General features: G+C 41.7%; 2 protein-coding genes across 4 annotated transcripts in view; both read right to left on the reverse strand.

The window, feature by feature from the left end:
• Window positions 1-1,161: 1,161 nt before the first annotated feature.
• The window catches only part of LOC118001987 (transmembrane protein 242-like), a 29,151-nt gene continuing 5,367 nt past the window's right edge, over window positions 1,162-24,945 (reverse strand). The window contains exons 3-4 of one of the 3 annotated variants that reach the window (XM_034992205.1): window positions 23,829-23,966; window positions 1,162-1,687 (exon numbers count right to left, since the gene is read on the reverse strand). In XM_034992205.1, the coding sequence (XP_034848096.1) occupies window positions 1,589-1,687; window positions 23,829-23,966 (237 nt within the window). In that variant the 3' untranslated portion in view covers window positions 1,162-1,588. Of the gene's footprint in view, window positions 1,688-10,047; window positions 10,134-18,320; window positions 18,524-23,828; window positions 23,967-24,945 lie in introns of those variants that run through there. The other 2 variants (XM_034992206.1, XM_034992207.1) reach the window with 2 other exon arrangements.
• On the reverse strand, window positions 7,726-23,915 carry LOC118001986 (L-lactate dehydrogenase A-like 6A). Its single transcript, XM_034992204.1, has 4 exons — window positions 23,829-23,915; window positions 17,299-17,407; window positions 16,846-16,940; window positions 7,726-10,133 (listed from the first exon to the last, which is right to left on the reverse strand). The coding sequence occupies exon 4, from the start codon at window positions 9,311-9,313 to the stop codon at window positions 8,186-8,188; it is 1,128 nt and encodes a 375-aa protein (XP_034848095.1). The 5' UTR covers window positions 9,314-10,133; window positions 16,846-16,940; window positions 17,299-17,407; window positions 23,829-23,915; the 3' UTR covers window positions 7,726-8,185.

The raw sequence follows: 24,945 nt of genomic DNA on the forward strand, positions 1-24,945 counted from the left end.
TCTTAGCAGAGATTTAGTTAAAAATGAAAGCTGGGTGAAGAGTTTTAGCTACTCCACATGCCCTGATAAATTCCACAGTTCTTTCCTTTTAGTCCTGGATTTTTAACAGGTTACATATGAATCCCAGATGCTGCTTACACCTGTTTAATTAATTAACAACACAGCAACTTTAACAGGGTAACGCGGTCCAGAGAAAAATGTTACATTATGCACTTGACATTTCATTTAAAAATTTTCCTTAGAACTAAAAGGTTTCATTATAACAGAAAAATTTCAAATGTACTTTATTAAACTGGATTGCTAATTAGAGCCTAAGTAATTATAAAGAAATTGCACTACTGATATCCAACCATATTTTTTGGGATATACTGACATATTAAAGTACTTTCTTTAAAAAATGTTCATCTCCAGTAAAAATAATTGCATGTAGGCATTATCCTCTGTTTTCTCTAAGATATCATGGAGGACAGGAAAGGGCTGGGCCTATGTGTAAGAATCCATGAGGTGGGGGCGCCTGGGTGGCTCAGTTGGTTAAGCGACTGCCTTCGGCTCAGGTCACGATCCTGGAGTCCCGGGATCGAGTCCCACATCGGGCTCCCTGCTCAGCAGGGATTCTGCTTCTCCCTCTGACCCTCCCCCCTCTCATACTCTATCTCATTCTCTCTCTCAAATAAATAAATAAAATCTTTAAAAAAAAAAAAAAGAATCCATGAGGTGGCAGAACTAACTACTTAATATTGAGACTCAATACCTAGGTAACTTTCTGGTTAAAAATATTTAAGATAGGTGATAACTGGCCTATTTTTACATTAACAATTGAGATAAAACTACAAACTATTAGTCAATGTTTAGGGACACAGAACCAACTTCTCAAAAAAGAACGTGTTATATCCATTATATCATTATTATTTTAGATGACTACCTTTTCAGGTTAGCATAATCTGTTACTGGCTGCTGCTTCTCTATGTCTGAGAATTTCCAGGGCCTTGAGGTGAGCTCATCAGCTAACTGACGAGCAGGTGCAAATCCAGGGCTGCATTCAGGACAACAGGACACACCTGCTGGGGCCTGACAGACAGGGTTTCCCCGTTCACCTGTCACTGTGGAGTTGGCCTAACAGGAGGGAGCCTTCCATGTCCTGACAATCACATACCAACAAGAAAGGCTGTGGAAACTCATTTAATTAGACACATTGAGGTACCAGTGCTGGTAGGAGTTTGTCTATAAAGATTTTCCATTGTCTGTTATTTTACATTTTTTTTTTCAGGTACAAAACTTAGTTTTAGCTGTTACTAACAGAAATATTTCCCTTGGGATCTTCTCCGCCAAGAACTTATCCATATAATTACTTTGAAAGGATCCTCCTAATTTTGGGAAAACCTTAATACACACACACGCCACATCAATGTTAAAGTAAAGCACACAGACTGTGGGCCTCCTGTGTGGACACTGAACGCCATCCATCCCGTGGGTTCAGTCACCAAGGCACATGTTGCTGATGACAAATCAGGGGAGTCCCTTTGCTTCTGTGGCACCTCCAAAGTTACCCTTGCCATGACAGTTTTAGACTTTCCCCACCATGCTCATCTCATTTGGCTTTCAATGTTTCCTCCCACTCAAGAGAAGATTCGGAGTTCTTGGGAATTGCTGGAAATATTGATTGCAGTTTCCTTCGAAAGTCTTTCATCTGAAAGAAGAAGAAAAATCAGTCATCAAAATTAAAAGAAGGGGAAAAGAGCCAAAGAAATTAGAGAGAGACCCTGTTGCTGCCCGAGTGATGCTTCATTGCTTGTGGGTACAATAAAAGGTAAAGACTGCTCTAGCTACCTTAAAAGGAAATGAGACACCTCTCTTCTTCTTCCAAGTATTAATCTATGGGCTTTCAATTAACATAAAACGCCATTCTGAATCTGGAAGGCAACATAATTTAACTTGTCAACCCTCCATGATATTTATTTCCTACCAGAAGAATGCTGTGTATTGTTGGCTTTCATATATAAAGATAGGAGAATGGGAGTTCTGGGGTTTCTTTATTTGGGGGGGGGGTTCTGTTTATCTTAAATATACCAAGAATTTTGGAGCCAAAAGGAAGAAGTGGAGAGAAGAAACTCAGTAGGAGGTTAATAAAGAATGAGCCAGTGGATGGCAGATAAACTAGAATGTTCTCATATGCCAGACAGCGTTGAAGAATCTGTGTAGAGGTTTTACCGGCAGAGGTGGATCTGGAACCCAAGAGCTGGGGCAGGGGGCTGAAGATCTTCAATACGCAGTGTCAGCCCAGAGCACCTGGCTCCACGTACGGAGCGCACGGCCCGAAGGGAGGGCAACACTCATTTATGGGAGTTGGATAATCTTTACATTAGATAGTCCCAGCCACACAGTTTGATTCATTATTTTAATCTATCTGGTCCTGCTGTGAAGGTATCACTTCAGCACTACAGCGCCGTGTTACGATATTCTCATCAGCCATATCCTAACTGCATTTCTCAAGGATATGGATCCCCTCAATCAGACCTGTGAAGCACCGGGGACTCACTGACAACACCAAGTCATTTCCTGGAGTGGTTATTTTGAGAGTCGGCTAATGTTTTTTTATTTCACTTCATTTTGAAGCCGATTCCTTACCTTGTTTCTAAATTCAGCAAGTGGGTCGTGTTCAGGACTTGTCAGTTACTAGGCATTCGCTGCAGCTATTAGCAGCACGGACTCTGGGATCAGACAGACCTCACTGTTCAAATCCTAACTCCACCACTTGGGAAAACTGCTTCCTCTCTCTAAGCAGTAGATTCCATATGTGTAGAATGGCGATCATTACCTGCTTACAGGGTGGTGAGGATGAAAGCACAGCACCTACCACGTGGGGGCGCTCAATATATATTAGCTATTGTCATTATAGCATCATCAGTGTTGTGTTCCAAAAACAAAGTTCACATGGATAATATGGTGGGTTTGTTAAAGCATTACTTGTAGTTCAATATCATTTGGTCTAAGTATTTTGACACTGGGAGATCCATAAGGTTACCCATTCTATGTAGTCTGTAGGAGGTCCATGCCAACCATCCCCATGTTTGGGTCCCAGACACCAGTACTCAAGACACACACGTCCATGGCACGTATGTCTCTCCCCATCCCTGTCTCCCATGCAGCTCTCTAGCTTGTACTATGGCGAATCCTTCATGAGAGGTTGTCGACTAGAGGCAACTGGGGAGGGGTTGGAACTGTAGTTCCAAACAGCAGTTCTCAAATCGTGTCATGCCATTTTGGTTGTCAAAATCACAGGGAACTGCTATTTGCACGGGAGGGGGGCAGATTCTAAATATCTAACATATTGCTTTGGGGACACCTGGGTGGCTCAGTCCATTAAGCGTCTGCCTTCGGCTCTGGTCATGATCCCGGGGTCCTGGGATCGAGCCCCACATCGGGCTCCCTGCTCAGCAGAGAGCCTGCTTCTCCCTCTCCCTCGTGCTCTCTCTCAAATAAATAAATAAAATCTTAAAAAAAAAAAAAAAAAAAAAAGAATTGCGTTGTCTAAAATACCAACATGGCCCTGTTGAGGAATCTTTTGCATAGACTTTCTCAGTTCAAAGACCTCTCTGGCCAGGGTCTGCAATGTGCTGCCTAGTTCTTTCCCTTCACCTTTACTGGTTGAACATCTGTCACAACTAAACCTAACGACAGTTTTCAAATGGGGAGTCAGAGAGTGAGGACATGAAGAGAATCATTTACCATTTCACCTTCTCAGGGATGTGGAACATGGGCAGTTGCTGAGAAGGGAGAAGCTGGGGAACGGAGATGAGGTCTGGGGACTAGAGTCACTGCTCTACTTCAGCATGGGGACCTGTGTTCTCATTTCCTCCTCTTGGACTGATTTTTTTTTCTTGTCTTTAATTTCCCAAGTATTGTATCATTTACTTGCTCCCAGAGTCATAAATGAGTTACTGAACCACCGGAAGGAATCATATCTGAAAAAGAGCCAATTAGGAATAGACAGGCTTCAAAGAGAAGTAAAGGAAGGGAGGCAAGTAGATAAAGAACACCATTTAGGCCTCTTCTTTAATTTTACAGCTGTGGAAATGGAAACCCAGAGTCCACATTTAGGTTATAAACAGGGCTTCATGTTGCCTTAAACAAGGGTTTCCACAGTAGATTTTTAAGTTTGTCCTATTTTTGTTATATGGATAGGAAATGAAAGCTTTTTTTTTTTTTTTTTTTTTACCTCTGTCAATTTCTGATATGCAGTTCAGAGGTGTTGGTCTTATCAGTGATACTCTATCACAGGCCAATAGAACCTTCTCCTGCTTAAAAATGTGCTTGAAAAGATTTAGGGGTTGAGTTAATTTAAGCAAATTTAATTATAACACCAATGTACTGGATTCCACAATAACAATGACAGCTATTGCCATAAGCCATGCCCTACCTTATATCCCAAAAGTTTGGTGAGGTTGGGGCATGCTGGGAACTAGTCTCTATCCAGTAACTCAGTTTTACTCTGCAGCATTTTGCAAACTGTGGGATCTCTTCTCTCCTCTTCCCCTCTTTCCTCTGACCAGGGAGAATCTGACCTTGGCTATGGGTCGCAGGGCTACCCTTCTAAACAGGGCAACTGTGTGTACTGCACAACTCCAGGCGCTGCCCTCCACAAAGACTAAGACAGGAACGGCACCCCCTGGGCAATGAGCCTACTGCTCAAGAACCTCATCCTTAAGTCCCAGTGTTTGTGTCCGACAGTGATGGGTTGTCATATGATCAGAAAGTATACTTTCTGAAGGCAGTTCTCAAATACAATGTCGTGACAGTTGGGAAACCTATTATAAGTACTTTGTCACTAATATGGACATTCTGAAGACTGGGTAGGAGCAACTTTTTAGATATCAGAACAGATTCAAGATTATGCCTCTAATAATGTTACTCTCATTCACATTACACCAGCTTTTTGAAGGGCCATATGGCTAGTATGCCAGGAGTGAAACATGGGATACTGCTGCACATTTATCATGCATGTCCTGGCAGGGAAAAAAACATGAAGACTTTTGGTCTGATATATGGTGTGCTGAAAAACTCCTTAAAAGCTCAGGATATGTACCCAATTAATTTGAGAAAACCCTTAGAGCATCTATTCTTGAAAAAATAAGCAGTTATTTGGAATTAAAAGCTCAAGTTGTAAAATGTCTTTGCCATTGACTAGCTCATTTAACTTCAATTACCTCTTGCAGGACTTCAGTGCCGGAGGTAGAATGATGAAAGCTTTTAGAACCAACTGATAAGAAAGCCTTTGGATATGTCAATAATCATGGTGCCAAGAGTAATTTTGAAAAACCTGGAAATTCAGCTTTTCCATAAAATAGAGTAAGACTATAACTGTTACTTGAACAGGAATAAAAATGTCTGCCATTTGAGATTACCTAGGTGCCAGGCACTGTACCAAGCATCAGGCTATTATTTAGTGTTTACAATTCTATGTGGCAGAAATGAGAACCACCACCTTACATATGAGAAACCAGAGGTCAGAGAGGTTAACCCAGCCATGGTGACGTGCTTTCTAAGTACAACTGACTGAATGATGTCCCAGGCTCTTTCTCCATAGCCACGCTGGTTCTGTGACCTGGAAAGACTTGGTACCTCTATAACCTCTAATCACACACCCTCTTACACTAAAAATGACTTCAAAAGCATATATACTCTTACAATGGCTACTATTTTATTTAGAATGGTATGGCAGATTATTATCAATGTTCACTGATAACCAGAGATCATGTACTTCTCGATATAGGGAGGTTATACTTCTCCACCCTCTTGAAGTTAGGTAACCACATGACTAGTTCTGGCAAAAGAAATGTGCATCACTTGCAGGGTGAAGCATTTAACTGCAGCTGTTTCCAGGCCACTCTTACCTTTCCATGGAAATAATGGAATCCTGTGTTACTACAGAGGTGCCTCAAGATCAAAACAATCTGAGGTACGAAGCCACCTTGTGTAGGACAGCTCCCCTAGAGACTCAAGTAAACCCACAGTGGATTTTACAAGAGAAATAAACCGTTGTTATTTTAAGCCACACATCTGGAGACTGTTTTTTCAATGTAGTATAACCCAGCCTATCCTGACTGACATAGTGAAGAGAATTACAAAACAGACCTAGGGCATTCTCTGATCCCCCTCAAAATTACACTAAACTTGGCCGAAACATGGCTGAATAAAAACTCAAGGGCTGGACAAAGGGGAAGAGAAACTCTGTGCAGTTAAGCTTAAATAGCTCTTAGAATCAGCTGGAACCACCAAACCACCATTCTCCCCACTTCCAGAGAGCTCAGTACAACAATTAGTCCCATTATATGATACTACTTCCTGGGTAATCAGAACATTTCTAGATGTTTCCAATAAAATAGTATGGGAGTTCTGATCACTATAGTAAAGGGTCATTTTTTTGGGGTGAATTGCTGTCCTAGGTCTATCAACCAAGCAGGACTGGCTTATTTTTTTAAATTTATTTGTCAGAGAGCGAGAGAGAACAAGCAGGGGGAGTGGCAGGCAGAGGGAGAAGCAGACTCTCCGCCGAGCAGGGAGCCCGATGTGGGACTTGATCCCAGGACCCTGGGATCATGACCTGAGGCAAAGGCAGACCCTTAACCAACTGAGCCCCCCAGGCGCCCCAGGACTGACTTTAGAGAGGAGATGCTGATACCTTTCAATTTTGTTTAGCCCTGCAGATATCCACATGGATCCTGAGATATGTTTGAACACACCATATTATTTAATATTCAATTGCATTAGGAAAGCTAACATGAATTTAAAAATCTTTCTCAGGGCGCCTGGGTGGTGCAGCTGGTGAAGCATCCGACTCTTGGCTTCAGCTCAGGTCGTGATCTCAAGGTCGTGAGATGGAGCCCTGCGTCAGGCTCTGTACTCAGCAGAGTCCGCCTGAGATTCTCTCTCCCTATACCTCTGCCCCTCCTGCTTGGGCTCGCTCTCTAAAATAAACAGATCTTTAAAAAAAATCTTATTTTCTAAGTTATTAGTATATCATTTAGGTAAAGGTCTGATAAGAAGCTTCACTTTCTCCTAAACCCACACTGTATCACATGCATAGTCTAGAATCTATAGTAAAGTCAACTGATTTAGGAATAAAAAGTGAATGTGTAACTTTCTGAGAAATAAAATCTCTGAAGTACTCATTAAAATAACCAATTTTTATGACAATGATTAACAACAAGGCAAAATTCAAAAACAAAAGCTTTCTGTTAATGTGAAGTAAACTGAGCAACAGGGATGACCCTGGAGCATCTTAGGGCCAGGGCCCACTCTGCTGATAAAACCAGGCCTAACAAGAACAGTCTGTAACACGCTTCCTGATTTAACGTGCTAACAGGTCAGGATCTCAGAGCCAGTTCTAAAATAATTTTAGTCAGGCTTTGTTTTTATCAGCTCCAAAATTTAAGTATGTTTCCTTTCCCTGCTGAACAAATGACAGTAACACTTGCCATCTGTCAGGCCTCTTTCTAAAAGCTTTACATTTTACTGCATTAAACACTTTATAAGTGCTACCAACCAGATCACTCCTATTTTCATATTTTAACCTAATGATCCTGCTTCACTGGCATCCATACACGAGCATGTGTGTGCCCCTCCCCCCCAACAAACAGGACCTACTCACAGCCTCCGTTTTATAATGCCTTTTTTTTTAAGGCCCAGCTGATAGTCACAGGGGAATGAAGACAGCTGACGGCTCCATTACAGAAAGTACTTCTGTATGTACATTTATTTTTACATTGTAGAGGAAATTACAACATCTTAAAAACAGTATATAAATGAACACAGTAAGTATAAGCCATCCAGAAAGAACGAACATGTACTTAATGAAAATTATCATTTCTGTAACACAAACACCTACATCCTAATCCTTTTTGGACCAAAGAGCAACCGCAACCACACAACATAGCAAGTACTGGTACATTAGTGGTACAAAAACACCTCCTTTGATGCAATCACTTAATAATTGTGGGGGGAAAAAATCATCCTGACATCTGGATACTAAATAAAAAAGCTGGGGGGCTAAATAAACAGGTAACTCACTCTACTTCCTTTCCTGTTTCCAACTTCTAGAAATTCAAGCTTTTAAAAAAAATTAGACATACAAAACCCTGTTAACTACTATCCCTTCAGTAACTTCAGAAAGGGAGTTCCAAGCGCTTTAAAGCTTGAGCTCCTTCTGGATCTCCCAGAGTGTTTCTGCACTCTTCTTCAGACAAGCCTGTTCTTCGGGGGTCAGCTTTATCTTTATAAGGTCTGCAATACCACTCTCTCCCAAGATACATGGAACACTGAGGAATACTTCTTCGTTTATTCCATAGAGACCCTTAATTATGGTGGAAACTGGATGCACTCTTCTAAGATTCTTCAAAATACTTTCTGTTAGATCAGCTACAGAGAGGCCAATGGCCCAAGAAGTATAACCTTTCGTTTTAATAATCTCATAGGCACTAGCAATCACATCTTTGTGGACATTTTTCCACTGCTCAGGATCTTGATCTGTGCCTACATCTGAGTTCAGATTCTTCAGAGGGACACCGGCGACGTTCACTCCACTCCACACAGGAACACTCGAGTCTCCATGCTCTCCAAGGATCCACCCATGACAGCTCTCCGAGTGGATACCAAGCTTCTGCCCAATCAAGAAACGGAAACGGGCAGTGTCCAGATTACAACCGCTTCCAATAACACGGTTTCGGGGAAATTCACTCAACTTCCAGGTCACGTAAGTTAATATATCCACTGGATTGGAAACAACAATCATTTTGCAGCGAGGGCTATACTGGGTGATGCTGGAAATCATTAATTTAAAGAGGTCCACGTTTCGCTGGACTAAATTAAGGCGTGTCTCCCCTTTTTCCTGGCGTGCCCCTGCTGTGATGACCACGAGGCTGGAGTTCGCAGTGACCAGGTAATCTTTGCTGGACACAATAGTCGGCATTTTCACGAAAGGGCTGCCATGCTGAAGATCCATGGTCTCACCCTTCAGTTTGTCTTCATCGACATCCACAAGGGCGAGTTCATCGGTCAAGCCCCTTAACAGGATGCTGACAGCACAGGCCATGCCAACCGACCCGGTTCCTATAATGGAGACCTTGTTGTGATGAACGGCCTCCTCGGAAGTAAAATTCTCGATAAGCTCACACTTGACGGTTGCCATCTTGGACACGGGGGTGACGGCCCAGGCGCCCGTGAGCGGGAGGCCCGCCGGCCGGCGGGGACACGGTGGATTCACTCTCCCAGCGCCCACTCTCCGGCCGGCCCGCAGGACTCCCACTGCCCATCTCATGGCCACTTACTCCAGACACGGAGGAAGAGAACCGAAGCAAGCGACAGACAAGCTCTGAGGCGTGAAGGAAGGCGGCGGGTAACCGTTAGACGCCCCTCCGCCTGCTACTGCGGCTGCGCAAGCCCGTGGCTGTTGGGAGGCCCCTCAGGCCACTACTGCGGCTGCGCGAGGCCGTGGTGTCGGAGGGCCCCGCAGCCCCTACTGCGGCTGCGCTTGGCGGCCAGCCCGCGGGGCATCTCAAGGGCCCCCAGGAAAGTACTCGCCTCGGAGTGGGGTGGGAAAAGGGCTTCGCTAGCAAATGAATTCTGGAGTGAACGTCTTATAAACACGAATTCTCTGCAATCTTTACCGTGTATGATGGCTCAACACAGATCCCTGGGATTACTGATTTTCTATTTTTGCTACAGATGCCAAGTAAAAATAATCCCAATAAGTACAGATAAAAATAGGGTTAAGTTTTCTGAACGGTATCCCTGCCGGGAAGAATAAGGTGTGTGTGCTCTGTCTCCAAACGGTCGCCTTCACCATTTCTCTGCATCTGTAGGAGAAGGGGGGCTCCTGTTTTATGTTGTATCCAATTTGAGAACTTTCTATTTGGAAAGGTCCCACTGCCTTTGTAGCAGTCACGACCGTGACCCACAGCCGTGGGGAAGTCACAGCAGCTGACAACAGGTGAAGTGGCCGACTGTGCGCTAGCTAGTCCAACAGCGAAAACTCACGGCGAGACGCTGTTACTTCTTTCTCATGCCAAAGGGAAGCCTGTGATTCAGAGTCCTGATTAAAAACGACTTCTCAAGTCGACAGGTGGGGCGATAGCCTTCTATTAAAATGAAGACAGATCTTAAATGTCCTTAAAATGGCAAATTTTGGCCAACGCACAAATCAGATAACTGATTAAAACAGTAAAACAAATATTAGCCAGTGCACAACAGGGCATCAGTATACCTTGCCTTCCTCTGCATTTCTCTGGTCAGTCTTAATGAACTTCCTTGGAAGTTACTAAGAAGATAGCAGCTTTACATCTGATGAAATATATATCCTCTAATAAACCCAGTAAACTACAAAAGTCCAAATAAAAATAATGGCACTTTCTCCCCACTTGTAAATAGAATTCTGACCATATAATCATTCCTCAAAGTTCTCCTCTCCTTCTAAGCAAGCAATATGCTCTTCCTTAATAGGGCTCTTAGCATTCACAGCCCCCTCCCAGTCAGAAAACAAACAAACAAGCAAAAGCATTTCAGTTTCAGAACACCAAATCTTGACAAAATGAATATTTCATATTTTGGCCTTGGAAAGCTATTCTTATTCTTTCCGCCACTGAAATGCCGTCCAGAAAGACAGGAATAATAAGCAAAGGAGTTGGTGAGGGCTGGAAAAGTGTGGCTATTACTGGAGTTCTTGCAATCCTGTTTCAGTGTGACTCGGCACTCTAGCAGGGACCAGACTCCCCATTTAGAGAGTATGGGGTCACAAGCTCCATGACACACACCATGGTGAGAGCACCACATACCTGAGTCCTCTCCACAATGGTGGTCAGACTTATGGTAACCATTTGTCAAACTGAAAACTGGAATTTTTAAAATGATCATCTTTATTTAATGATGGCTAACATCTTAGAGGGATCCTTTTAAAAGACCAACTTTTGATGGTTTCTTTTATCCCATTCATAACTGAAATGTTTTAACCTGATGCCTGTTCCCACCTTCTTCCTATAATGATTCCTTGACCAGTCAAGTCATTTTCTAAGATAAGTGTTCTTGAGGATGAAATTCAAGCACATAAAGACTCTTAGCTAGATGACTTCTTTCTAAAGTAATTTTCTTTCTAGAGTTTGAACCTCTTCAGAAATAAAATCTCTGACAGCTGCCTCTTCAGTTTTTCCCCTTAGCCACAACTAAATCAATTTTGAGAAAATAACACTCTCCAAAATAAAAATACCTCAAACAAAGCAGCTTTTTATTTACAGTAAGTCTTGAGATAAGAAGGGAAGAACTAAGAAAGACAAAGAGATGTACATGACCTCCACAGCAGATTTAGGTCTACTCAAAGATGTGCAAAGCTAAATAAATACAGCCAGACAGCTCCCTAATGACCTGTCTTCGGTGGCTCTTTATTCCTTTTTTTTTTTAATTTTTTTTTTAATTTTTTTTTTTTTAAGATTTTATTTATTTGAGAGAGAGAGAATGAGAGACAGAGAGCACGAGAGGGAAGAGGGCAGAGGGAGAAGCAGACCCCCTGCTGAGCAGGGAGCCCGATGTGGGACTCGATCCCGGGACTCCAGGATCATGACCTGAGCCGAAGGCAGTCACTTAACCAACTGAGCCACCCAGGCGCCCTCTCTTTATTCCTTTTGAATGGAAAACCTAACTCAAATTATCTATTCAAAATACAGCATAATATTATAGCTGATGGCAGGATTATGCTTGATTATATCACTTAGGAGGGAGGAAGCAGGAAATGAAGATGACCAGCAAGTCTCTGGACCAGCAATGGCTGCAAGTAAGTCATTCTATTCTTGCTGCGTGGACTCTCACCCCAGCTCCCCTGCCCTTTTCCTATCTAGGAGTCTGGTTCAAGTATTCCATCCTCTCAGTCTTCAATCCCCCAAGCAGAAGTGACTTTTAAAAATCCTACGCCACCAGAGTCTTTTGTACCCCTCTCCATTGTAGGACTTATCACACGTTATTAAATGTAATTACTTGGGAATTTGTCATTCCAAAGAGATCACCTTGTATTTAGAGCCTATCACTACCCTCTAGGACAGAGCTTGGTGAGTGAATTCAGTAAATATTCACGGTAGAAAAGAACGAGTATAGAACCCAGTGAAGTAAGGCTAGAGGGCAGAAAGGTGAGAGTAATGGGAAGGCACAGCTGGACAATCCGCCTGGTGCCAAAGTTCTAAATTAAGGGGTAGGTAAAATGTGTAGTGCCTGTTTGGGGTTTCTTAGCAAGGCTGATGTATAAATTTCAGATAAAGATATGGATAAGCTAAAAGATTTAACTGTTTTCAAAGCCAAAGCCAATACCTACCAAGTCAGAACATACAAAAAGAAAGAAATTCTACAGTGCTAGAAACACAGTAAAACAAATATGCAATGCCAGAGAGAATATTTTCATTCTTAAAAAAAAAATGTTTTGTTCTTTGGAAAGTTTTTAAAAAATAACCACTGCACAAAACTCCTGATACGAAAAAAAAAAAAAAAAAAGCGAGAGAGAAGCTGCAATGAAAGCAGTATTAATTAATATTGTAAGCTATAAACTCACCAGCAAGCAGAGCATTATATAAACATAATTATTTTAAAAGTCTTCTTTGAGTGATTTAAAAATCATAAAATGCAAATTGTAGTTTTAAGACGAATTAGTGGGCTGTGCTTCTATTGCTCTTATACTAAAATCTATATAACTTTGTAATCCTTGTGTGGGGGTCTTTACAAATACGAGCACCTTAAAGCATTTTCCTTTGTCCGTGATACTAGGAATGCTGGGGAGGGACAAAAGTAGGGCCACAAAGCTTTGTTTCCTGATAAAAGCAGACTGTCAAGTCAAAACACTGCAGTCAACTTCCATTGATGGTATTCAAATATCGTAACAGGAATTGGCAAGTTCATCTAACAAAGTACCCAAATCTCACTTCTTCTGTTCTTTAAAGGCATCATCTACACATAATTTTTGATGCACTTAAAAGAGCCACATGTGGGCGCCTGGGTGGCTCAGTCGGTTGAGCGACTGCTTTCGGCTCAGGTCATGATCCTGGAGTCCCGGGATTGAGTCCCGTATCAGGCTCCCTGCTCGGCAGGGAGTCTGCTTCTCCCTCTGACCCTCTTCCCTCTCATGCTCTCTGTCTCTCATTCTCTCTCTCTCAAATAAATAAATAAAATCTTAAAAAAAAAAAAAAGAGCCACATGTATTAATCATTCAAAAGGAAATATTTTAATGAAGCACAAAACATGAAAAACAAAGAAATTAAAACTCACTGGTAGGTGTTTAAATAGCCCAAATCGTAGCTTAAAACTGACAAAACCAAATTTTATGGATTTGGGCTTTAACTGCATGGGTGCAGTTTTATTAATTCACTCCAATTATTCTCTGCAGTTGGATTAATAGAAATAATACCACAGTCCTTGATAATAGTTCTATTCATCTAAACAAAATGACATGAAGACTATGTTTGTACACCGAAGTTACCTTCAATTTAGGTAAAAACTTAAATTTACCTGAAGATAGAAACTTACATTACCTTTACAGTCTCACAACTGCCAGAACAGATTAACTCCCTGTTGTAACGGCTAGAGATTAGTTTGCCTCAAGACCCCATCTAGGCAAGGAACAGAGCCAGCAGGAGAACAGTAGGAAGAGGAAGGAGTGTTCAGTGGGGACATTAGCAAGGACAAGGCTCAGAGGCTAGAAGAACATGGCCTTTCAGCAAGGCTAGAACTCTGAGTGCAACAGAGAACCAGCCAGACTCTCGAGCGCAGCAGTGCGGACATTTGCACCAGATCCCTCTTTGTGGGGCCTGTCTTGTGCAGTGCAGGCCGCTGAGCTGCATCCCTGGCCTCTATCCACTAGATGCCAGCAGCACTCCCACCGTTATGACAACCAAAACTGTCTGTGGATGTTGCCAAATATCTTTCTTCTGTGGGGAGGGGAAGTCAAAATGCCCCCATTAAGAACCAGTGGGTTAAAGAATAAGTAGGAGCCAGATCACAGAGGGACCAAACCATTTCAAGGAACTTGGACTTTATTCTCAAGGGAAGAGTGAGCCATTGAAATGGCAGAAACTGTGATCAGATTTCATCCAACAGGTGTTTACTGGACACATCCTCTGTGCTAGGCACTCTTACAGGTGCTAAGGATACGACAATGAACAAGACAAATGAGATCTCCATTCTCTTAAAATTTACATTCTTTTTGTGAGGACACATAAAACAAGAAAATGGTCAATATAACTTCATTTTGCAATTGTGCTGTGTAAAGAAGAAAACAGGATACTGTCAGAGAGGAACTGGGTGGTGGGAGTAAAGAGGCTACTTTATTTTAGACCAGAAGGTCTGGGGAAGCTTCTCTGAGGAGATGAAATAGAATTGGGTTGAAACTCTAAATTCCAACACAGAGCCACCACGCGAAGACCTGGGAAAGGAGTCCCCTAGAAAAGCTGGAGGAAGGTCCCTCAGCGGGGAGGCTGGTGTGCCGTGGGGCGGTGTGGGAGGGGTGGCTGTTGGGTGAGATGAGGTCAGTGGGCAGGTGGAGCTATATCTCGTGAGACTTCTTTTTTTAAAGATTTTTAAAAATTTTATTTATTTGACAGAGAGACAGAGAGAGAGGGAGAAAGAACAAGCAAGGGGAGCAGCAGGCAGAGGGAGAGGGAGAAGCAGGCTCCCCGCTGAGCAGGGAGCCGATGCGGGGCTCCATCCCAGGATCTTGGGATCACGACCTGAGCCGAAGGCAGACGGTTAACGACTGAGCCACCCAGGCATCCCCATCCCATGAGACTTCTTCACTGGGAGCCACTGAAGAGTTTTTCAGAGGAGTGACATGATCTGACACTTTACAAATATCCCCAGCTGCTGTGTGGAGGAGAAGTTCAGGGGAAGGCGAGGAGAGGCCAGAAAACTTTCACTATGCTAGGCAAAAGGTGAATGGAGGTGGAGGGAGATGAAAGGAGCCAGGCTGTGTTTAGCAGCATAGCCAACAAGTAGGACTTGCCCACAGATGACATGAAAGGAAGGAAGGGAAATGGGAGAAGCCCGGATGAGTCTCTGCTGGGTTTCTGGCTTGAACAGCTGGGGGCATGGGAGTGACTCGGACTGAAATGGGAAAGACGAGGGGAGCAGCAAGCCGGGAGGGGAGGTGGTGAGGAAACCGAGAGTTCTGGATAAGACACAGGTTGCTGGCGTACCACTGGGACACACAACTGATGATGTACAACGTGCAGTTGTGGGGCAAATCCGACATCAGATTGTTTAAAATGCCGAGGACTATAGTTGAGGGGACTGAGGGACCGAGCACAGAAGGAAACCTGAAGGGTGCAAATACAAAGCCACTGGATAGCCCCATGTTTAGAGGTCTGCCAGGGAGCAGCCAGCAAAGATGTGCAAAAATAGCCAGTGAGGTCGAAGGTGTCTCAGAAGCCAAGAGACAGTGTTTCGTGGAGGAGAGAATGCTCAACCGTGCCAAATATCATTGAGAGGTCAAGTAATGGGGTGATGAAGAGAAGACCCGGGTGTGGCAACACGGAGGACATGGGGACCCTGACCAGCAGTTTCCCCCACAGCTGGGGAAGAGGCTGAAGTGGGGGGGGTGGGGCAGTGCAGGCAGTGACCACGGCAGATCGCTCAGGAAATCTTTTCTAGGGAAGGGAAGGAGACAAACGGGCTGACAGGTGGAGCAAGATGAGGAACATCAAGACAGAATCTGTAGAGGCGGGAGAACCTGGAGCATGTCCATACACACTGCAGTGGAGGGAAAACTGACACTCAGCAAAGGCTGAGGATAATTCTGGGAGCAAGGTCCTCTGACAGATGGCCGTGGTGGGCCTTTGGGAGCAGCATGGACACCTCGCCCAGGGTGACATAAGAAAGGCCGAGTGAGGAAGAGATGCAGGGAGAAGTCTGGGGAAGATGAAGGCCAGAGCCTTTTGCAAAGTGTTGAGAAAGGACTATGGAGAGGCTGGGCTGGAGGCAGGGAAAACAGAGGTCCGTCGTGACAATCTTGGGACAGGGAGACACCTCCAACTACAATGGCAGTGGGAGTGTGGGAGAAACAAGACTTGGTGAGTGATTAGATACAGGGGTGAGAAAGAGTGTGGTCATGAACAGAATCCAGCTTTTCTCTCTGGGCAGCTCTATGGATGACGCTGCCGTTCACCGTGAGTGATCCAGGAGTAGGATGCAGGGTGGGGACGGGGTGAGGGGCAGTAAATAACATTCAGGTGGGAACACAAGTGATGCCTGCAGGACATCCAAGCATCAGTGTCCAGGCAAGTGGGTCTATGGGCAAGGAGCTCAGAGGTCGACTAGAGATGCAGACCTAGCAGCCTTCTGTGTGTGGATGAAGCCACCAGAGCAGATGGACCCTGTGAAGGAGAAAATTTAAGGGCAAAGCAAGGAACCTAGCATAAAATGTATAAAATAAGGCAGCAGCATTTCAGAAGTAAATGGAATAGGGGAAGGAAAAAATAAGAGCCAAACTAGGATTGAGAAAAATTACAAAAAGAATAAAGAACTATAAAAGGCCAGAATCCATTAACACAAGAAGCAAACAATAACTGATATATCTAAGTCATCAAAACCTAGTAAAATTATGTTCGGCATAGTCTACATTGTGGAAAGATACATAGCACATTAAAAAAAAAGATTTCTTCTTAAAATTGTTAGAAATTATTCAGTTAGGAAAATTCAATTTGAGTGACCACTTCATTTTCGGGTACACTGGTAAATGAATAATAATATATATAAATATATCAACATACACATATAAAAATGTTTTATAGATTCTTAGATATTTCTAAGTGACCAACCAATAACAGGTACCTTTCACAACAAAGCGTAGGGGGGAAGCGTAGGTTACCAGGTCTTCACTCCACAGTGCTTTATTTAGAGAGATCTGCTCATGGGAGTCCAATTTTCTATGCTCAGTATTAGAAATAAGGACAAAGAAAAAGAAAACCCAAATGAAATCAAGGATACTTCTCGAGTGGAGTAAGGCTGGTAACATTCCTGAGGTGATTAAGCCTGATTTGTGTCAGGCTTTGAAACAAGGCTTTCATGGCAGAGCTTATCTTTTCTAGTAATTGTTGCACATTCCCATTTTATAAAATGCTTGCAGCCCTATTTTACTTATAAAAGGAAACTCGTGGGTTTTTAGAAGAGGTATTTTGGCAATATGCCAAAAAAAAGCCAATTTTTTTTTTTCCCCACCCTCTTGGCTTAGGCCAACCTTAGACACCCCCCCCACAGAAAACAAAATACGACTTTGGTCATTACCTCCCGTTTTAAACTGAGCAAGTCCCTGTGATTCGGTCTCTCTGTCACCAAATTGCCCTTCCACATTACATCGAGTGCCTCTTACCACCGGATGCCAAGCCCATTAGAGCTGCAGTGAATGGGAAATAAGGGTTATAGAGATGTTCTTGTCACCTCAGACCTAAATTTAAGTGATGCACAGTGCCACTTCCAATTAATTTAAAAATGATTCCAGGAATATATTCCTCAATGCTTACACTGTTTGAAGGCCCTCAGCTTGACAGAACTATCTGTGCAAGATCATGATGACTCTGTGTTCTGGGCGTTCTAGTAAGTACTATCAGCAAGTGGAAGTGAAGCTGGGTCTGCTGACGTTGTGGTAATCAGAGTAAGGAACTGAAGTTTGCTTCGGGGACAGAAGCTGGTAGAGACGTTTGGAAGCTCTCAAATTAGATTAGGCAAGGACGCAGAAGGGACATATTTCAGTCACTTTTCAGACTTCCCCTGCAGATCCCTCAGAAGTGGCTACCATTAAACGATTTGCCAGGAGACAGATTTGTTTTTAACCTTTGACTGAAACCAAAGAAAAGTACAAAGCTGACAGTCTATTTCCTTCTTAGATATCTCAGATGTTAAAAACTTCTAAGCCTTTTCATAGTTTTATTTACATATGTGGTTCTAGCATTCACCTACAAATGTTGCTTCATTTGAGACGAATAACTTAAAAACTGTGTAGGAATAAACATATTTAATACAAGATCTACCAGAAATTAGCAAAAAGTCGAAAGAGATTTTACTGTAATTAGCAAAAGCCCTCAAAGCTAGTCATAAGGTCATTAAGAAATGAGCGTAAACCCGGCGCACCTGGGTGGCTCAGTCGTTAAGCGTCTGCCTTCAGCTCAGGTCATGATCCCAGGGTCCTGGGATCGAGCCCCGCATCGGACTCCCTGCTCGGCGGGGAGCCTGCTTCGCCCTCTCCCACCCCCCCTGCTTGTGTTCCCTTTCTCGCTGTCTCTGTCAAAAAATAAATAAAATCTTTAAAAAAAAATCTTAGTATAGGAAAGACAGATGCCAATTTTTGGAGAAATATTTAAGATGTGTTTTATTTACATGTTTTACTTTTTGTTCTTAAGGAAAAGGAAGCCTGGGCTCTTGAGCAAGAAGCAACCTCTATCAGCAGATCAGGAGGCGACTGAGGCTGGAGAGATGTATAAGACTTCAATCACAGATTATCTGCATAAAAGCCCTGAGAGATGCAGTAAAGGAAGAAAGAGATTATTTTCCATCTCTCAGATTGGCAAACATTTCAAAGTAGAAGAAGCCACTAATGGCGAGGGTGCTAGGAAACCTGTATGCACTGACAGTATCTTCTAAGTGTATACATTTTGTGCTTAGCAATGGATATCAAAAAGTTTTTAAATACCCCTGGATTCAACAATAACATTTGTCTTTAGGACAAATTTCCTGACCAAGAAAAGTACAAAAAGATGCATGCCTACAGAGGTTCACTATGGTGTTTAATAGTGAAAAATTACAATCTAAATGCTATTGGCAGGAGACTGATTAAGTAAATTATAATGGAGCACCATGTAGCCATTAAAAGTGATGGAGATTTATATAGTCTACTGTGCAAAGACGTTCTTGTGGCTATTCAGTGAAAAAAGGTTCCAGAATAGAACAGTAAAACATTTACCTACAATTATATGAATAGGCTTATAGAAAGTCTGAAGGGATGTTTTTATTGTAATAAGTGATTATAACTCAGTGAGATTTCTGGTGATTTTTGTTTCCCTTTTTGTACTTTTCTACACTCTTTTTGTTGTTGTTATTGTTGTTTTTACAATGAGTACCTAATTTTAACAAAAGAAACACAAAGCCATCTTTGTTTTAAAAAAGGTCCTAAACATGTTTTTCTTTAAAAATAAGCAATATATGTAAATAAAAACAAATACCTCTAATTACATGGTAAAAAACAAACTAAACTAAAAATCCCCTTTATTTGCAAGTTAATTTTTAAATTTAAGTCTCTGGACAATTTAAAGTATTTCACAATAACTAAAAATGTTTTCATTCATGGTTTTATCACTATTGAGATTTTAGCTCCTCTGAGGGCAACAACTGTAAATTATCTGTGAATTCTAACTATACCAGGTTATCATGAATATATTAAATACAAGGTACAGTAAATGTTAGCAATGGTGATTCTGACTCGTACCCTGAGACAGCCTCACTTCCAACAAATGTTGAACGAGATGAGTCCACAGGCATAAGCCCTAAAGCTCCCAGTCATATCAATCAGGAATTATTTATACATCCAACATTTTTCCTTCTAAGGGGAGAAAAAAAGGCAAAATAGTCTAACCATAAATATGCTCAATCTTTTTAGAAATCCTTTCAGTATAAGAAAAGATACAAAAGTTAAGTCTTTGTGTTTGAGTAACATGTAAATAATTTTAAGTGGCATGGTGGGTTTTTTTTAAGATTTTTAAAATTTATTTGAGAGAGAGAAAGAGAGCGCGCAAGCACGCACAATGAGGGGGGAAGGAGGGGCAGAGGGAGAGGGAGAAGCAGACTCCCCGCTGAGCAGAGAGCCCAACACAGGGTTCAATCCCAGGAAATTGGGATCATGACCTGAGCTAAAGGCAGATGCTTAACCAACTGAGCCACCCAGGTGCCCTGGTTTTTTCTTTTGATAATTGGGGAATTACTAGTTGTTATCTCTAGAGATCCTTATTTACTCACTGACAAGCGTTTATTTCAATTACTCTAAACTTAAAATATTTGCCCCTAATAAAAAGAATCTAATCATACTGCCACGGTGTGAACCTGGCCTGAACAGGGCAGTCTCCCAGGATCATCTGGGATCCTTTGGGATCATTAGCTGCATTAGGGGACCACAGACCCATAGTAAATGCTCATTCTTTTCACAATTAAGTTACTGTTATAAAATTAATGCTGCCTCAATCATAATCAGATGATAAAATACCATAATTCAAAGAAATTGGTGAATCCATACTGAGCAATCAGGCCTTGCTTGCTGGCCCACCATGCTGGCAGGCCGGAACTGGTGAGGTGATCCCAGGCTGAATCTGGACTGGTTCGTACACGAAGGGAGGGAGGCTCCCACCTTAAATCCTGGGCACACCTACTGGCTTCAGTCTGCTGACAAGATAGCTCCACTAGCTCTCCTTTTTTTGGAATCTCTAATTAAATGATAACACTATTGTGTAAAATATAAATTTACATCTGATGTATTATACATGTTATATGTGAAATAAATTCCATAATAACTACGAATAAAGTGTAAATCCAAAATATTTCTAAGAAACTGAAGAGCTTAGCTTCAAGCACTGCATCATGCCCTTGTTTAGGCCAGCAGATGTAGCTGTGAATTAAAATAGGGAATGTGAACTGCTCTCCTTCAGCCAGTAGATGGCACCCTTCTTTTTTTTGAACTGGGTGTATAATGACACTTTAATATGATTCAAGGTTGCTACCAACAATTATTTGACACTGGGCTTGATTTTGATTTACCTGAATTTACCTAGAATAATCATATCAATTATTTATTGAGTGCAGAGACCTGGACCATTTCTGTCCAGCATTTTCTAAGATTGTTTTCTTTAGTCATGGAAAGATAACATTTCCCAGGACTCAGGACAATCTCACAATTATCCTCAGAACTCTCTAAAGGAGAACTGAAATGTAATACTGCTCTCCACAAGACTCAGAGTGGGTCATATAATAAGAATTTGCTTAGAGAGTCTTAAAACCGAAGGCATCCATAACGGTCTACTGGGGAGCCCTGTCTAGGCACAGTGCCTGGCTCAGGGTAGGCCCACAAATGTCTTTTGAATGAACTAATTAATAAACACTACTGCTTTCAAAAGGTGTGCCCTTGAAAAACTATCAGTAGTTCATTTTTCTGTGAGACTTCTCAGATATGGATATCAAACTGATATTCCTAATGACCTACAGGTAGGGGGACAGTACACTTGTATTCTCATGTTTTAGTTAAAGACATGAAGATATAAAAAGATTCCAAGTGTCCTTGTATTCAGTAGTGCCAATCAGAAAATAATTTTTCTTGCCCAACTATTTTATTTAGGCCATAAAACAAAGAAGTTCACATTCTAGAAACTAGAATAGCACCGGATAGTCCATAAAGCCCAACTTCTTGAGCATATAACTTAATCTAAATATCTTTACTTTGTTGGTCTATGAAAATTTGGATCAATTCATTATGACTCTTCTCATTCAAAGGCTATTTATATTTTAAAATATCTTAAAACTTTATTACTCAGTTTATGACCTACATTACTAAGTTCTGGAAACATCACCTAACAATTCCATGGAGTCAGTATAAAGTGCTAACAGACCACCATTTTTATAGAAACTAAAAGCTTAATAACCTTATTATTATTTCATGCCCTCAAGTAAATGTCACATGTAGTCAAAGAAGTTTTGTGAACTTCTAGGCAGCTGTGCTTCATTTTTAGCATAAATTAATAAAAAATAAAATCCAGCACTATTTTTTTTAAAGGTAGTATTACTGTTAAAGCAATACATATTTAAGAACGTACAGAAAAGTAAAAAAAAAAAAATTCACTCCCACACCCCCCATAATTCATCCACACATTTATACCGGGCATATTTCCCCTGTTTTTTCCACCTGTTTTCAAATAACTGCTCTCATATTATATATACAAATGAATCCTGCTTTACCATTATGCCCTAAGCATTTGTCTACTGAGATGAAGGCTAAAAGGAGACCTTCTCTTTTATGAGGAAAGAATGGCCCTGACTGATATTAATTACAATGTTGGGAGATGAGGCCCACATTGAAGATACCCAGGAAAACCTGTCAAGTTATCAAGAATGTGTGGATCACATCACCATCAAAACCGAATTTACTACCTCCTACCTCCTCATTCTGGCTCCTTCCAACTACTCATTTATTTCCAATCTTAGCTAGGGGAGGTAACATTGGAAAAAAAAATCTAGGTTCCAAAGACTATCAGACTTGGATCCAAATCTTGACTCTGTCAATGACAAGCTGTGTGATCTCGGACAAGTGACTTAACCTCTCTGAGACCCAATTTCCTCATTTATAAAATGGGGGATATTACTAACTGCTTCATAGTTATTGTGAAGATTAAATAATCTGCTATGCCTAAAATGTCTGGTACAATGCCTGCAATGGAAGGAGATTTTATACTGGTCAAAAGCAAAACTGAGGTTAACAACAAAAATCATCCAAAATCTTCAGTCATGGGTTTTCTAACTTTTCCAAGTAAACACAACTTTATTGTTATAAACAATTACTAGCAGCAAAGTTACTTTAAAAATAAAGGTTAGTCGGACTAGAAGAAAAGCAACATCTATCTATCAGTATACTTTGAGTGAAAAGTACAATAATGCCTATGTTCAGTTATGATTAAAACAAATATAAAAAATTCAGTAATGCCTATAATAATTATATTACTTATCACTCCCCCCTCCCTTGCAATTTCCCCGTCTACAGAATCACTCCCATCAGCATACTCAACATGCTATTAATTCTCCCAAATTAAAAACAAAAACACAAACAAAAAAACACCTCTCTTGATCTCAGTCCCCTTTCCAGCTATGACCCCATCTCTTTCTTTCCCTGTAAAGCACAACTCAAGACATGCCTGTATATACAATCTCCTCCATTCTTTTGGATCCACTCCACCCAGGCTTTACCCACCAAGGACTGCCATCAAGGCTAACTTGGCAAACTCCTGAGTCTCATCTTACATGATTTAAACCCACCATACACCTTCTTCACGTGGTGTCCAAGTCACCATTCTCCCGGTTCTCCTGGATTTTCTCCTTTAGTAGGGAAATCTCCCTTGCTAATTTGCTCCATATTTCCCAACCTCTAAACCTTGGGAGTGCCCAGAGCTCCTTGGTGAGCTCAATGCCTTGGTGAGCTCACCTAGTCTCCTGGCTTTGAACACTACCCATATACTGAAGAGTCTCAAATTTACATCTTGACCTTGTACCTCTCCTCTGAATTCCAAACTTCTGTATCTAACTGTTTGCTTGACTCTCCACTTAGCGATCCAACAGATATTTCAAACTCACAGGCCCCAGACTGAGCTCCTAGCATTATCCCTGAATACCTGCTCCTCTCACACTGGTTCCCATCCATCTTCCAACTGCTCACAGGCCAAAAGCCTTGGAGATCCTTGACTTCATTTATTCTCTCACCTCTCACATCCGACGTATAACAAGTCCTTGTTGACTCTACCTTCAAAATATATCCAGAACCTCTTTACCTCAATTCCCTTGCTGCCACCATTCCAAACCACGTCAATTCTCACCTGTCACACATGTGCAGCCTTGTCCACAGAACTTCCTACCGGTAGTTTAAAAAAAGCCAATCATTCCTAATATACAGCTTTTTAACTTGGGGTATAAATTACACACACACACACACACACTTCTTGAAAATCAGGCATATTTAGACCACAGAAAGTGGAATAAACATTCCAGATACCAATTACAGGACTGTAGTTACTTACACTGTGAACTCCTAAAGCTTTCCAGACTGCGAAGCTGATCACACCAACCCCGCACCATGCATAAAGTGAGCCCCAACCCAGGGCTCGCAAGGCAAGGGAAGACCCGCTCTCTGGTAAGGCAGCTGTGGCCATACTTCCCTGCAATGAAGACAGAGAGGAAAAATCATCAGTTCGGAAAAAGTAATTATTTCAGGAGTGTTTGAAACTCATGACTCTGAATGTCACCGTAATTTTGGGAAGCCAGACGAACTGAAGTCCAAAAAGAAGCTTTGCTACTTAGTAACTGCAGAGAAGTCACCCCTTCTCTGACTGACAGATATTTGAGTACTCAGGGCCTTGCCAGGAGCTGTGCTAGGTATTGGAGAGAAAAAGGCAAATAGAGTAACTTCTTTCTGACTAAAGATCCCAGTCAATGGGGGGAGGGGAGGAGGACACAGACACATAAAAGTTAATTATGATCTAAATGGAATGTGCGACAATAGAACTATACACATAGGGCACCATAGTCCCAGAGGAGGATACCTAATCTGTTGTTGCAATTAGAGGAAGCTTTAAGGAGGGGTTCCTCAAAGAGGTGAGCTAATCTAAGTCACTACAAAGACTTTTAAATACATATGCAAAATGCAGGGCACATAGTAGAAACCCAGCTTATGGCAGCTATTCATGAGAAACTAGAAAATAAACAATGACTCTCCTCTTGGGTTTCAAGGTATCATATTAAGGTAAAAATCTATACCATAATAACTGAACAACTTTCAGACTATCAGCATGAAAACTTGACTAGAGAAGAATAGGAATGCAATGCATGCTTCAAAAGGGAATATCCACCCCATCACTGAAAGCACCGATTACTGATTATATTTTCCAAAACTTTTCTTTGCTGTTTTTTGCCTATTAATTCTCCCAGAAAAGCCCTAAAACATTCTGTCAAGATTTCTCTGAGTCCCATTCATTGGCATTTTCATTACAATGTCATCAAACTGATTAGCTAATGTGATAAGATAGCAAATTTATGTTTGGTCTTTCTTCTGGAAACAAATTTCCATTTACTCAAGCCTTTCCCTTTTTAGAATAATTTTCTTTATATTGCTCAACCCATTGAATAAAGGTTTGTAGC

Source organism: Mirounga leonina, unplaced genomic scaffold (assembly GCF_011800145.1).
Source record: "Mirounga leonina isolate KUSES-001 unplaced genomic scaffold, KU_Mleo_1.0 Mir_55, whole genome shotgun sequence".
Taxonomy (NCBI): domain Eukaryota; kingdom Metazoa; phylum Chordata; class Mammalia; order Carnivora; family Phocidae; genus Mirounga; species Mirounga leonina.